This window comes from Bos indicus x Bos taurus, chromosome 3 (assembly GCF_003369695.1).
Source record: "Bos indicus x Bos taurus breed Angus x Brahman F1 hybrid chromosome 3, Bos_hybrid_MaternalHap_v2.0, whole genome shotgun sequence".
Classification (NCBI taxonomy): Eukaryota; Metazoa; Chordata; class Mammalia; order Artiodactyla; family Bovidae; genus Bos; species Bos indicus x Bos taurus.
In genome coordinates this window covers 80970985-80987041 of record NC_040078.1, presented here as the reverse complement: position 1 = coordinate 80987041, position 16057 = coordinate 80970985, and the positions used below count along the sequence as shown (strand labels likewise).

Sequence of the window (16057 nt, the reverse complement as noted above, 5' to 3'; positions counted from 1 at the left end):
TCAGCAAAGGTCTCTCTGAGAAGGTGGTTATACCAGTGCAAAACGATGGGCATATGTACAACACTAAAAGAAATAGCTCTCAATATCCAATAGGTTGAAAGGGGAAAAGGTGAGGCTGGGGAGTAGGAAAGGACTGATGGGGTTTGGATTTAATACTAGGCATAGTTAAGTGGAAACCCTTTGAACAGTTTTAAGGAAGTCAATGGTGGGATTTGATTTCCATTTTAGAAAGATGCCTTTGGATGTTGGATAAAAAGTTGGGACTTAAAACCATGGCTTCTTATTCCCAGTCCTTCTGATTTATCAAGGTCTCCCTTTTAGTTCCTAAGAGCCAGCCTGAATTAAGTAGAAAGTGCAAAATAGCACTGGGCCTGTGTCCAAATGGCTTTCTCATGCCTGTGAGAAATTTGACAGTGAAACAAAAAGACATTTCAAGCTCACATCCCTAACCTGTTGAGCATCTGCAAAATAATTAACAGGTCTCAGCTCTATAGTTTTTCTGTCAAATAAAAACTCCCTTTATTATCTAAAATATGCCATTTATTGCTGGATGTCACGCACAGGCCTCAGCGCTGCAGTTCCTGTTGATTCTCCCCTCTAAGCTGTAGCTCGTGTCTGTGCCATTTTCCAGGTAAATCAGTCTGTGGGATTGATGGAGAAGCCTACGACATTAGACTCCCAGTGGGTGTCTGCCAGTTTTAGCAGCTCAGCACTTTGTTTTCTCTCAGAAGTTTAAGTGCTCACTTTAGACTTATATCTTACTTCAGTTTTAACATCACTGCTTTTTGGCAAGTGTCTCCTTAATTGTATTTACTTATACTGTATACTTATAAACTGATGCAGCTGATTATTCTGAGAACCGTCAACCTGTTTATACATTTATTCTGCCTCTCAAGAAGTACTCAGTATGCTTTTTATCTGTTGATTGCTAATTCATTTAGCAGTTATCTATTGACATGTAGAAGAACTGTAGTGTCCTGGAAAGAGCAAAGACTTGCAGACATCTAGGTTAAATCATGACTTAGGGCTTTGAGCAAGTTCGTTCTTCATCTGTAAAATAGTATAATAGCATAATAGTCATTATAAAACATCAAATGATATATAAAACTAGTTTGTATGATGCTAAATAAGTTTTCACTATTAAATCAGTTTTATTGAAGTATAATTGACATCTAATAAACTTCATCTGTTTAGCATACACAATTGATATGTTTTGATATATTTAGTCCTGTGAAGTCATCCCATATCATTCCATAAAACATACTTGCTTTTTGGAAGAAAAGCTATGACAAACCTAGACAGCATATTAAAAAGAAAAGACATTACTTTGCCAACAAATGTCCATATAGTCAAAGCTATGGTTTTTCCAGTAGTTATGTATGGATGTGACAGTTGGACCATAAAGGAGGGTGAAGGACCATAAAGGAGCACTGAAGAACTGATGCTTTTAAGTGGTGTTGGAGAAGACTCCTGAGAGTCTTCTCTCAGACTGCAAGGAGATCCAACCAGTCCATCCTAATGGAAATCAGTCCTGAATATTCACTGGAAGGACTGATGATGAAATTGAAGCTCCAATACTTTGGCCACCTGATGCGAAGAACTGACTCATTTGAAAAGACCCTGATGCTGGGAAAGATTGAAAGCAGGAGAAGGGAATGACAGAGGGTGAGATGGTTGGATGATGTCATTGACTCAATGGACATGAGTTTGAGCAAGCTCCAGGAGATGGTGAAGGACAGGGGAGTCTGGCTGCAGTCTATGGGGTCACAGAGTCGGATACAACTGAGCGACCGAACAACAAAAATGAAATCATCAGACAAGCAAGCCTCTTCTCTCTCCATTTACCTATTTTTGTACCAGTTGTGTTGGCAGTGGTGTGGGGAGAAGGGAGTGTTTATCATTTTTAAACATATGTAGAATTAACATTGGTCTCTGTTGATTTAGTCACAGTATTTATGTGTAACTGGATTTGGCATTAGAAGAAAGTAAGATTTTAAAATTTATTAAACAAAAGTATCAAAATGTTTAAGAAACATTAATAGTACTTCCATGCAGATCTTCCTAGCCTGTATGCTGCAGACATCACGTAGAGTGAATGCCTTGATGGGCAAAGAACTGGGAATCTGTGCTTCAGGGGTACAGAGAATCACCCTCAAGGATCTTTGAATCTAGGGATGGAGTATCGGAAAGTTAACTGTAAGGACAATAATTCTAACTAGAAGGTGTTGTTGTTTAATTGCTAAGTTGTGTCTGACATTTTTTGCAACCCACTGGACTGTAGCCTGCCAGGCTCCTTTTTCCGTGGGATTTCCCCAGCAAGAATACTGGCGTGGGTTGCCATTTCTTTCCTCCAGGCAATCTTCCCAACCCAGAGATCGAACCTGGGTCTCCTGCAGGAGGCTCGGCAGGAGGCTTCTTTATCACTGAGCCATCATGGAAGCCCCTTCACTGGAAGGTGGGAAGAGGTAAAATGCAGAAGGATGTCAGAGAGTGCGATGACTGTCTTGGGTTCAAGCTGCAGTGAGGAAAAACCATTCATTGCCTTCTTCACATGTGTGCGTCCGAGATTGGTGTGCAGAGCAACTCAGACAGATACAGACCCTGCCCATTGATAACTTCAAGCCTTGCACTGTGCATCGTGGGCTGACAGGTTGGGCGCCTGCCCAGCTTTCCTTCCTGGACGGCTTCCAGCATTTCTGAGGATCGAGTGAGTGTGCAGGACCCCAACTGAAGTTATCTAGTGATCAGAATGCCTAACTGACTCCTGTGAATGGGGAAGCCCCCTCTGGAGTCCCAGCATGGATAATAGGGCTGTCACCCACCTCTAGGTCAGGAGGGGCCTGCATGGGGTTGCACACAATGATAGATTGATTGCTTCAGGGCCCCACGTTCCTCATTGCCATAATAACCATCATCTTCTGCTGCTAGTGCTAAGTAACAGATGAGATTTAATCAGATACCAAAGGAATTCTCAGCAGGCGGGTTTGAGGAATCTTGCCCGAGACTTAGGCTCTAGTGCTGGAATGGAACCAGAATGATCTTCTGTGGTGAGACTAAATGCATCACACACTGTGTGAATTCGATTTATTTTTAAAACATTCTTGCGCTCATTGGCTCTCCTTTTAACAGTCTGACTGTAGGCTGTTTATTGTTACAGATGTTACTTTTACATGAGGTATCCCCGAGCTCTCCTTTACTTCTAAAGACAGCGTTTGCCTTTTCACTGCCAGTTGACAGGGCTGCGTGGAGAAGAGAACTAATGTGAGGTCAAGGTTAAGGCTCAGACTCCCAGGAGATGAGACAGAGAAAAACCCTCATCCCTATTTATGCATGCTCATATCAGCATTGGTCTCCAGAGAGACGGTGGTTGTCTGGGTCCAGTGATGACCTTAATAAGGTCTCCTGGCAGAGTGCAGAGAGGGGACAGGTGTCATGGTCATATACTGGCTGACTCCCTTCTTGTCTATTCTGAGACCTTACGCAAGTCAGCAAACCTCTCTCAGCCCACCTCCTCATCCATAGCTTGGGTTAATGGACTGTTTGCTCCTAGGATATGTGTGAGGCTACAGTGCACTATAGCTCCTTGATGTGTGTTGGGCAGGGCAACTGCTAAATATGTTCAAAGGCTTCCACATAGTGCATTTTACATGATGTAGTTGGAGGACCACTGTCCAAATCCAGCTTGCCACTGATGTTTGCAAATACGCTTTTAGGGAACACACCCACCCATTCAGTCTCTTACGGATTGTCTGTGGTTGTTTCACATCATAAGGTTGTGTTGGATAGTTGGAACAGGGACCATAGGGTGTGCAAAGCCACAGTTGCTGATCTCTTGGCCTTTTACGTAAGTTTGCTGACCCCTGAGCCAGACTACAGGATGGCTGTGTGGCATTCAGAGCTTTATCTATACATGTTTTGCCAGATAGACCTCATGCTTTCTTTTTTTGCTCCATTTGCCTCTATCTAATTCTTTTGATTCATTGCTTGTTACAGAAGGGCTGGTTTATGCTCATCCTGTATATCTTGCAGCATGTAAAGCAGTACCCTACACACAGTACTATGTGACACATGAATGAGGTATTGTGGAGCAGAGTGAAAGAGTGTAAGAGAAGAGAGAAAGATTTCATGGAGATTTGGGGAAGGATTGCACACAGTAAGGTGGCTGCCATTCCAGCTGCAGAACAGGCGCGGGGGATGCTGTACACTTATGAAGGGAGTCATTACCATGTGATGGGAAGAACATGGGAGCCAGGACACCCAGACTTGAATCCCAGGTCAGCCAGTTCCTGATGAGGCCTCAGACAAGTTGCTTAAGCTCCATAAGCCTATTTCTTCAACTCCAAAGTAGGGAATGATAAAACCCTCTTCATCCTGGAGTTGTTTTATGGATCAAATGAGATATTGTGAGGGAGTATCTATTGTAGTGTTGGCATACTGGAATCATTCCATAAGCTATTCCTGAATGATATGGTTTCTGGCTTTTTAGGTACCATCCATGCTGTTTCCCTCACTATGAAGCAAACAAGGTCAGCACACAGGTCTGGACTCTGGAGATTAGACTATTAGTATTACTGTCTTCCACAGTTAGAGAACATACCCCCAAGCCAGCAAATATACACTGACCCAACAGGGACTAGCCCAGTGAGGATGAGATTAATGCAAATGAGTCACTCATGCTGGAAAAATAATCCACGACATTAAGTGTCACTATACAATATTAAGAATAATTGCTTCACTTGACTGAAGCATTCGTTACATTTTCCATTCACGGGGTGTTTTTTTAAGGGACAGAAAGCAAATGTTTAGTAGAAAATTTACAGCCTTAAATCTAGTGGGATTTATTCATACTACAAACCATTTATGCAAAACAGATGCCTGAGGCACAGTGCCTCCGTGCACCTGTGGATTTGGTGGTTATATTTCTTTTTCCCCACTCCTCCAGTTCTTGCAGACAACCTGAAATCCAACCCTGGAATTAAGTGGCAGTATTTCAGTTCAGAAGAAGGAATTTTCACTGTTTTCCCAGCACACAAGTTCCGGTGTAAGGGCAGCTATGAGCATCGCAGTAGGTATGTTGACTTGTTTGCCAAAGTTTTAATTACTGCTTAAGAGTAATCTGAATAAAATATAGACTCCTCATTCATCCACACAGCTTTGCCTCCAAACTGTGGTTTTAGAAACTTATCCTGAAATGATTTCACTATTTAACATAGATGGGTGTGGAAATGCTCAGGAAGGCAAATGATGAAGCCCAGAGCATTTTCAGAAGTATCTAACAAGCCAAGTAAAACAAGGTATTTACTAAGAAATAAAAATAGTGAAGCACTTTAAACTGTTTTGCCCTTCAGACACCTTTGTTGAGAGACAAGTGGTAATACTTTCTCTAAAGACCAGCGCTAGAAGACTTCACAGCATATCTCAGAGTAGAGCCTGTGATTCAGTTTTCCTCTCTATGATAATGTGCTTGGCCATCCTTTTGACGTTTACATGTCTGCTACTAGAAGTCTGAAGGTTGTCCAGAAAACACTGGATTGAGGATCGTTAACTTGCCGTTTTTCTCAGGAAATAACTTGAGATGTTACCACTTAGCCAGAAGGGCGGTAATGGTGAGATAATTTGTATGACAAGACTCATCAGTTTACAGAACCCCTTAGGCAAAGATCCTTTCCTTCCGAATCCTCACAGTTTCTCTTTTGCACTGTTAGATGTTTGGTGCTAGAAGTTCCCGAACTAGTGCAAGATGCTTGGTTTACTTTTTTTTGAGTGTAAATTAACTGCCATCTTTATTTTTATTCTTTCCATCTTTATTTTAAATTATATCTATTCGCTAAACTTACTGTGATAATCACTTCGTGATGCATATAAGTCAAACCAGGGTGCTGCTGTATACCTTAAAGGTACACAGTGCTGTGTGTCAATTACATCTCAGTATTAGAAGCAAAAAGTAAATTATACCTAAAATTGTCCCCAGGGAAAATACTCCCTCTGTGCTTCTCCTAGAAGGACATTTGTATCATTTGTATGGTTTCTTCCGTTCCTTCCCTAGACAGCATGATGAAGAATTGAGCATCTTGGAGACTATACCAGAGTCCATGACCTTGGATTCTAGGCCGGCTCATCTCTCAGGAGAGGCCAAAGACACTTTGAACCATCCAATTCTCATTTACTTCTAAGAAGATAGGTTAGGTGGCATTCTGCTTTAGCACCTTGTCACAAATTAACATTCACCTTCACTCAGAAGTTTTCACAAATCTCTCCCCTTAAATAGGCATTAATCAGTCCTGAAGCCTCTGTTCCCTTGGCCAAGTAATCTGAGTTTCTCTCCTCATAGATTGCTGTACCCATCTCTTTACCTGTCCTCTGAGGTTTTTGCAGAGTGTGGAGTGGGTTTGCAGCGCATTCCAGAAAGGACCCAATCTCACTGTGAGGACCTCCTCCCCGATTGTACATAGAATGCTGCTATTTATGTCTCCCATTAAAGCAGTTTTTAACAATTTACTGTGACAGCATGCAGACATATTCTGCTTTTTGTTTATGTGAGTTGAATTGGAAAAGAGGAGGTATGTCATTTTTTAAAAAAAAAAGAATCTGCTCCCCTAGCTTGGAGGACCTAAAAGTTCAGTATTTGACATGGTTGTCAACGGTGGGATAGACAGATTTCCTTATTTTCTGCTGTTTTCTTCGTTTCTGCAGCCACCAATTTTGGATTCTCTTTATTCTATTTCCTTACTTGGCTGAATGGTATTCACTAGTGAAAATATAGTAGAACTCAGTATTAATGTAGGACTTTTGGCTTGAGAACAATTAGTGTAAACTTGGCCCGATTTTGAGTTTTTTGGTGCTTTGCCTGTATTTCTTAATTTGTGCCCAGGCTTTTGTGACTCAACTGGCATCTAACATTTCATGGAAAAATCTAGTGTTTTAAGGGTGTCCATAAAGGAGAGAATTCTCTTGAGGCTGATTTGCTCTCTTAAGCTCCCTCTAATTTGTTCCAGCTTTAAAACTGTGAATAGAGACCTCATTAAACCTCTTCTCACAAACCTGCCTGCACTGCACACTCACAGAAGGCTGCTTTGATGGGAGGTTTTTCTCCTTTGGAGTTCCCCTATCCACCCCCACCCGCTCTTCTTAGTGTTGGCAAACAAAAACCTGGCAAGAAGAGTGGCTATCACAGGCTTGGACAAATCTGATGGCACGGTTTTAGATCTCTGATAAGGGGCCTTTTGGTGGCTGACCTGTGTAAACGGCCACAGTACAGAAAGGAAAGGGCCCTCCTAGCAGTGGCTTTTGTCTGGAGAGAGAGAAACCAAATCTGCTATTCAGAGCTGCTCAGCATGCTCACAAATGATAGGCGTCCTCGGTTTTAGCCAAACCCCACTCAAACTCTGCAGAGGACCCAGCACTGAAAAACAGTGAACTGTTTTCTCCCTGCTAGTATGTCTCTGCTGCCTGTTGGGCCACTCAGTCCATTTCCTGGGAGGGTGGACTTGCACACAGGCTGAAAAAGCCAGTCTTCCAAAGGCTTTGCTTCTTAAAATCTTCTCCCAGTTGCTCTAGTCTTTGGAAGACAGAAGTCACCAGTCCCTGTTGTGCAGACACCTATGATAGTCTCGAGATGTTTTCAAAGTACCAGGATAGTTTTCTCATTCCATGCTGGTCTCTCCGCCCTTGTGCCAGCCCCCCTGAAACACAGAGGCCAGCACGCCTGCCCGTCTGTAGCACTCGCAGCTGTGTTAGGTCCAAGCCTTTCTCCTAAACCAGGAGTGACCCCTGAGAGCTTCTTGCCCTTCTAGACCTATCTACGTCTCTACCGTCCGGCCGCAGTCAAAGCAAGTAGTGGTGATCCTGGACCACGGGGCCTCGGTCACAGACACGCAGCTTCAGATCGCCAAGGATGCTGCTCAAGTCATCCTCAGCGCCATCGATGAACACGACAAGGTATCGATGACCCCAATGACTCCCTCTACCCTTCCCACTAGCATTGGGTCTTTCTTGAATACCCCTTTAAAAACACTTTATGTTTTATGGTATGTATTTTTCAGTCCACCTCTAGAAATGACTTTGAGAAAAACAGAGTGGTTTACTTTTTATTCTTGTATCTGAGGAAGTAGCTGCTGATACTAGTTCCAGATCTCTTTTTAAAACCACTCCCACCAAACTGGGCTTCCCTGATAGCTCAGTTGATAAACAATCCACCTGCAATGCAGGAGACCCCAGTTCGATTCCTGGGTTGGGAAGATCTGCTGGAGAAGGGATAGACTACCCACTCCCGTATTCTGGCCTGGAGAATTCCATGGACAGTATAGTCCATGGGGTCCCAGAGTCACTTTCAGTTCAGTTCCACCAAACTGAGTCTTGCACTTCCTTAATGGCTTCTGTTAAGACCGCTAATTAGCTCTAACTTTCACACTGCTATTTATACTAAGGAGGAACAAGGTGAAGGCTTGGACACTAGTTGGTGGCCAGACTTTGTCTCAAGATTGATAGGAGGGGAGGGATAAAAGGCGATGGCACCCCACTCCAGTACTCTTGCCTGGAAAATCCCATGGACGGAGGAGCCTGGTGGGCTGCAGTCCATGGGGTCGCTAGGAGTCGGACACGACTGAGCGACTTCACTTTGACTTTTCACTTTCATGCATTGGAGGAGGAAATGGCAACCCACTCCAGTGTTCTTGCCTGGAGAATACCATGGACAGAGGAGCCTGGTGGGCTGCTGTCTATGGGGTCGCACAGAGTCGGACACGACTGAAGCGACTTAGCAGCAGCAGCAGCAGAGGTTTATTAATCTTTAGGACACCTTTGGGATAGGTGTGTTCCCAGCTAATGATAATCTATCGCCTGTAGACATTTGACTTTTCCATCCCCTAAGGTTTTGCTCACTGATCTAATTGTTTAAAACACACACCCAGGACTTACCTGGCAGTCCAGTGGTTAAAACTTTGCCTTCCAGTGCAGGGGGTGCAGCTTCAATCTCGGGTTGGGGAGCCACGATTCCACATGCCTCAGGGCCCCCCAAAAAAACAAAACAGAAGCATTATTGTAAAAAATTATTGAATTACAATTTAGAAATCGTCCACATTAAAAAAAAAATTTAAACACACAGACACACGTACCTTTTACTGTTACCCTCACCCCACCTCCAGTTGGAAAATGATGATCATTAGTACTGGTCAAGATTTTTCTCTGTGTCAAATATTGTTTTTAATGTTCTAGATGAACACCATACTCCTGACTTCATCTTGGAACAAAAACAAAACTCTAGGGTCTGAGTCTCTGTCCCTTACCAATCTTTAACTGTTCTTCAAATACCATAGATTGATGCCTCTGGGCTTTTATTTAAACTCTTCCAAACTGTCCTGTAGGACAGTTGTGGGCTTGCGGGCTCTTGTGGGCTCTTCTGAAATGTAAAACGCTTTTCCTTGGCAGAATAACAAGTTTTTGTTTGCCTGTGCGTGTGTGTTTTCCCCTCCAGATTTCCGTGTTGACGGTGGCAGACACCGTCAGGACGTGCTCCCTTGACCAGTGCTATAAGACGTTCCTGTCTCCAGCCACCAGTGAGACAAAAAGGAAGATGTCCACCTTCGTCAGCAGCGTCAAGTCCTTGGACAGCCCCACCCAGCACGCGGTGGGATTTCAAAAGGCATTTCAGCTGATTCGAAGCACAAACAATAGCACCAAATTTCAAGCAAGTAAGTGCCTTTCTCTTATGGCGTGGAACTCATAAACTAGATAAATGATGGCGATGGAAATAGATTGTTAACTGATCGCACAACTATGTCCAGAGGGGTTTTTTCCTAAACTGACGGGATAACAATTTCTTGTGTTGTCATATTATCATCTAATAGTAGGAACTTACTAGATTTTCTCATCTTTTCCAATCAAAGGTACTCTGCATGATTTCTTTACTCCCTGAGCCTCTTCTTGCTGCCCTTTTATTAGGAACATATCCTTGTTTATTTCCCCGGAGAATATCCACGTCCTTTTTAATGCTAATTGTCCACCCCGCCTAGTCACTGACTTACAGTCTGCTTGTGCGCATGTGTGCAGAAACAGGGCAGCCTGAATTCTTGCCTTGATCCTTCCTTCCTCTAACCAACTGTCATTTAGATGAGCACAGCCCTTCAAATGTACAAAGGCACTCTAATTTAATTTTCATGTATGAAAGAAAATCTGGAATTAGGATGCAAGCTAAAGTAAAGGAAAGGACCTGTGGAGGATTCATTTTGATGTTTGGCAAAACTGATACAATTATGTAAAGTTTAAAAATAAAATAAAATTAAAAAAAAAAGTAAAGGAAAGGATATTTGAAATAAGACCCATGCTTTGAAACTACTGAAAGGAATCTATGTCATTTTCTCTTTTATATTTGATAATCTGTTTGTTGTTTTTTGTTTGTTTGTTTTTTAATGAATGTACCCTATTGAGATAAATTTAATGAATATATTTTCAAGTCCTTCAGTGTGTCTGCATTAAAACTAAGACAGCATTGATAAATGCCCAGCATAGTGCTGGCACATGATGGGCCCCTGAAAGAAGCTACAGTAATTATTACAGGTAATGATGGTAGATGGTGTCTCATTTTTATGTTTCTCTATATTGTTATCTCACAGCTTCCATGGGACAGGAGTCCATCCGTTGCTTCTCTGTTTAGGATTATACAAGGCTGCAGTCTAGGTATCAGCCAGGTCTGTGGTTGCATATGAGTTTCAGAGTCCTCTTCCAGACTCAACCACTGGCAGAGTTTATTTCCTTCCAATTGTAAAACTCATGTCTACTTGCTTCTTCAAGGTCAGGAGGAGAGCATCTTTCCTTCCAGCTGCGGATGTCAGGGAAGGCTTGGACCCTCTTTTAAAGGTTTTGTCTGATCTTATCAGGCTCACTCTTCTGCTTTAAATAAACTACTCTCCCTCATGATTAACTTATTAACACCTTAACTACATCTGCAGAATCCCTCCATCTTTGCCATATATGTAGCACGATCACAGGAATAATATCCCATCACCTTTGCCATATTCTGTTGGTCAGAAGCAAATTACTGGTCATACTCATACTCAAGAGGAGGGGGTCATAAAAGAGCGTGGGTCTTCAGGGTCATCTTAGAATTTTGCCTACCAACCTTGGCAAGCACCAGCTATCCATAACCAATATTACAGGATGCCTGAGTGCAACGTTGACCCTAGTTCAATGAAGCCAAAGGATAAGGTTGGCCTCTTGAGCAGTCAAGACAGATTGGCTAGTTGGCCAATGCCATTCATCTGTGGGTGCCCTTTACCAGCTGTCATCTGCCTGTCAGCATTCCTCATCAGACGTGCTCTTTTTACTTGATTGTTCAGTTCTCAAACCATCTTTAGAGATGAAATCCAATTTTGGTGATGCCACTGTTTAAGTAATAGAGAAAAATGTTAGACTGGCAGCAGCCAGGCAGTGAGGTGTCAAGGGAGCTCGAGGTAAGGTTTGGGGCTTGTTTGGGGAGCGCAGACAGCTAGAGAGAGTATCCTCGGTCAAGAAGGCAGCTGCTCTTCTGTTCAGCCTTGCAGGAGTGCCTGTCCAGTGTTGCCAGATCTTTTTCTGTTTTAAGAGAAGCCAGAAATCTGGATTTTTATGTGAAACCCCTTGATTTTCAAATGTTGTCATTTGTTCCAGCTTTAAAACTGTGAATAGAGACTTCATTAAACCTCTTCTTATAAACCTTCCTGCACTGTATGTTAGCAGAGAGCTGCTTTGGCAGGAAACATTTCTCCTTTGGGTTTTGGGGGATTTTCCTAATGTTGGTGAGCAAAAACATGGCAAGAAGAGTCACTGATTAGGACACATTTTGATGGTACTATTTTTTAAATGTGAAAAGGGTCTTTTTCTAGGCCAAGTAAGATGTTTCTAAAGTTTATCTCACAGGCTTCCATTTTACAGTGTGTACTGGTAGTTCAAAGAAAGAAAAACCCAGATTAGGTTGCATAATGAAACACGTAGGAATTAGTATTGCCTGGTTTATTAAGGAGAGATTGAGGTACTTTCAAGCAATGTTACATAGTAGTTAAGCATATGGATTTTGAATTTCAACCAATGTGTGCTCAAATTCCTCCTCTGAAATGTTTTGAAACTTGTGTAAATTACTTGATTTCTCCAGGTCTGGTTTCCTCCATCTGCAAACTGAGGGTGATAATAAGATCCAGGATCTCATCATAAATATTAAGTACATACTAGCTGTGATTATAATGATATTCAGTTTCCTTTAAGACTTATTGCTCTGGCTAAAGTAGTGCAGATACTCTAGACATCCCAATTTGACCCCTAGCCCAGACACTCAAGGACCATTAGTCACCTTGGCTATAGCATTGTAAGGGGTCTACAAACTCCTCTTATGAATTTATACTGTACATCATAACTTGTATTCACTCCACAGGCAAGTATTTATTATCTACTCTACTGTATACCTGGCACTTTTTGAAGACCATTTGGTAGGATTTTCTCAATGAGTAAGACCTACCTTATAAGGTTATTGGAAGGATTAGTCTGTGCATGAAAACCAAGTATCTGCCCCATGTTGATAGCCATATGAACAAGAGCCGCATGGCCAAGTCATGGTGGCTTTGTGCTAATCTGCTTTGTACTAATAAGAAAAACTAAAACTTTTATTCAGTGCTGGCTCTTTTTCAGTCCTGTGGTGGATCTGTAACAGATACCATCAACACATTTGGGTTTTTTTCCCTAGGTTTGTTTTGGGGATAACCGGTTGAGGGGTCATTTTGTAGCAGAAGGAATATGACAGTTAGGAGTTGGGATCTAATGGCACTGGCAAAGTCCAAATCTGGGTTGTTCTTCACACTTTGATATTGATCCCAAGGAATGCTGGTGGCTTTCATAGGGACTTCTCACAGGGAGAGGATTACGTTTTCTTCCAAGTACATGCTATATCTTTGCTCTGCCCCAATTGTCTATAATGACTCATCCCTAACATTACTAATCACAAGGCTTAATGTTCCCATGAGTGATTAGAGTGGGGATATCCTAGGAAGTAGAAAAATAAATCAGAGCAAATTTGGCAGATCTGATATTTAAAAATAGAAAAGTAACTCAGTTTTGCCTAAGAATGGGGCAAGAACAGAGTCAGGGGCTGGGCAGAGATAGAGAAAATGCTTGCAGAACATGTATCTTATTGTTGGGATGGAAAGAAAATAACACTCGGCAGCTAAAGGGGCTGCAGGCTGCAGGCCTCTGGCTTTCTAGTCACGGGCCTTTGCCTAAGACCAGCTGTCAGTGACAGTGTGTTTTATCCAGAATCATAAAGCCAAGTAAGAAAACCCAAGGGTTCACTTTAGGTCAGTCTTAAAAGTGTCCAGGAATTTCTCACATGTGTTGGTTTGTCTCATACTTTAGATCATACTTTATTTTATGATATATCTGTATCCTACCTACTAGGGTCAAATAGTATTTTTTTCCCAGTCTGAAACTTAAGTGAGCTGTTTTGCATTTAAAAAAAAAAAAAAAGTATAGGACTGTGTTTACAACATTGAAAAAAGACTGACATCTAAGTTAAGACCAGGATATTCCCTAATGATTTTACATCAGGTTTCATACCCTAATTTTAAATATGTAATTTAAATTTGCAGTTAATATTTATTAAGAATCGTTCAATCATCAAAACTAGCTTTGAAGCTTGCTTATATATTAAGTCTTAAGTTCAGCTCAGTCACTTAGTCATGTCCAACTCTTTGCAACCCCATGGATTGCAGCATGTCAGGCTTCCCTGTGCATCACAGACTCCTGGAGCCTACTCAAACTCATGTCCATTGCATTGGTGATGATGCCATCCAACCATCTCTTCCTCTGTCATCCCCTTCTCCTCCCACCTTCAATCTTTCCCAGCATCAGGGTCTTTTCCAATGAGTTGGTTCATTGCATCAGGTGGCCAAAGTATTGGAGCTTCGATTCAGCGTCAGTCCTTCCAATGAATATTCAGGACTGATTTCCTTTAGGAAGGACTGGTTGGATCTCCTTATGGTCCAAGGGACTCTTAAGAATCTTCTTCAACACCACATTTCAAAAGCATCAAGTTCTTATTATTCAATTCTACATAATAAAGAGTCTAAAATGGAAGTTTTCAAACGGAAGAAAATTCAGTCATTGTATTCTCATCATTGTTAGGATAATTTTTTTTAATAATCTGTTCTGGATGATAAATTACCCAACACGCAGTGGCTTAAGACAATAAACATTTAATTATCTCAGTGTTTATAGGTAAGGAATCTGGGCACAGCATGGTTGGGTGCCTCTGCCCAAAGGTATCCTATGAGGTTGTGGTCAAACTGGTGGCCAGAGAGGCTGTCATCTCAGAGTTCAACTTGGGAAAGATCTGCTGCTAAGTTCACTCACATGGTTGCTGGAGGATTCAATTCTGAGGGCCTCAGTTCCTTGCCTCTCATAGGCTAGCTCACAACATTCTCTCTGGCTTACCCAAGAGAGAGCACACAGGTGGAAGCCATGGTCTTTCTGTAACCTAATCCATCTCTTGACACCCCATGACCTCTGCTGCGTTCTGTCATTAAATCCAGTCTACCCTCAAAGACAGACCACACAGCCATGTGAATATCAGGAAGTGGGATCATTGAGGGACCAACCTGGAGGCTGCCTCCCCCAGTAGCTAGAAAGCAATCTCAGATGAATGACAACCATAAAAACCTAAAGAAACAAGCATATAGCCTATCAATCATTATTTCTCAATTAAAAGAACATCTGTGTAAGTAATCTTAAAAATAGATACTGAATCAGAGAATCTCAGGTTAAAAAGACAGTATAAAATCCAGCTGGCTTACTGCCCTCCTTCCGTTAAAGCTGTCATTCAGCCCTTGCATCTTTAGTGATAGGAAATGTACCGCTTTAATTTTTGAGGAAATCCTCCTGAAAGAAGTTTTCACTGTGAGCTACAATGAGTTCTCAGTCATTAGCCCTAGCTGGAGAGTCATTTTACTCTAGAGTCTAGGTGCTTCTTCATGCCAATACAAGGGTTTTCTTTTTTGTTTTGTGTTAAAGTTTTCTTTTATTTTCTATTCACCATCATACTTTTGCTTTCACTCTAAAATTAACCAATTAGCCCTCATAGCAACCCTATGAAGTAAATACGGTCATTATCCTCATTTTGTTTTAGATAAGGAAATTTTGGCGTAGAAAGCTTAGGTAATCTACCCAGATACTACAGGCAACTTGGCTCCTATGTCCATGTTGTTTTTTTTTTTTTCCACTGCTTTTCTACACTGATGAATTTCAAAACAGAAATGTTTTTTTGGAACTGCTTAGCATAGAGACAGATAACCTTGCAAATCTCAGTAGTCTCTGGAAGAACCATCATTTTAAAGCCTAGTTCCCCCAAAATGTATATTCCTGGTGAAGATCCTGGGTCACTGGGGAAAGAGTAAAGCAGGTTCTGAATGCTGTATTTCAGAAGGCAGGAGAGACATCCATTTGGGATGGCTGAATTACCATGACCGTGGATGCCTGGAGGAACTTGCCTTCTTTGATCTAGTAAACTCATTAGGAGCATCTCTTTACCTGACACTAGCTAAATGAGGCCTCGTGGCCCAGTACAGGCCAGCAGAAGCAGGGAGATGAAAGTTCAGCATCAGACAGGCAGGAGTAAGAAGAGTGGGCCCGGCAGGTCCTTGAGGCAGGAAAGTCCAATGGAAGAGAAACTTGAGTTGCTGCCTTTAGCCAGCCTCTGATGTAACTTTCAGTTTGTATGCGTTTGTTTAGATACAGACATGGTCATCATTTACCTGTCCGCTGGCATTACATCAAAGGACTCTTCAGAAGAAGATAAAAAGGCGACTCTCCGTGTCATCAATGAAGAAAATAGCTTTCTAAACAACTCTGTAATGATTCTCACCTACGCCCTCATGAACGGTAGGTAGTGTTTCGAGATCCTTTTCTTTCAGATAAAATGTTCTCTCTAAGTGCATGCTGCTTTCAAAAAATAAGAAAGAACCATCACAGGGTGCTTTGATGAGGGTATAAGGAACAGATTCCTTCCCAAACCCAGCTTTCTCCCCCTTATATGGATACTCAG

At 42.0% G+C, this 16057-nt stretch overlaps 1 protein-coding gene across 1 annotated transcript in view; it reads left to right on the top strand.

Moving 5' to 3' along the window:
* Nucleotides 1-16057, top strand: part of CACHD1 (cache domain containing 1) — a 232163-nt gene that overhangs the window by 164818 nt on the left and 51288 nt on the right. The window contains exons 5-8 of the mRNA XM_027537021.1: nucleotides 4943-5069; nucleotides 7794-7938; nucleotides 9473-9689; nucleotides 15745-15894. Of these exons, the coding sequence (XP_027392822.1) occupies nucleotides 4943-5069; nucleotides 7794-7938; nucleotides 9473-9689; nucleotides 15745-15894 (639 nt within the window). The remainder of the gene's footprint in view (nucleotides 1-4942; nucleotides 5070-7793; nucleotides 7939-9472; nucleotides 9690-15744; nucleotides 15895-16057) is intronic.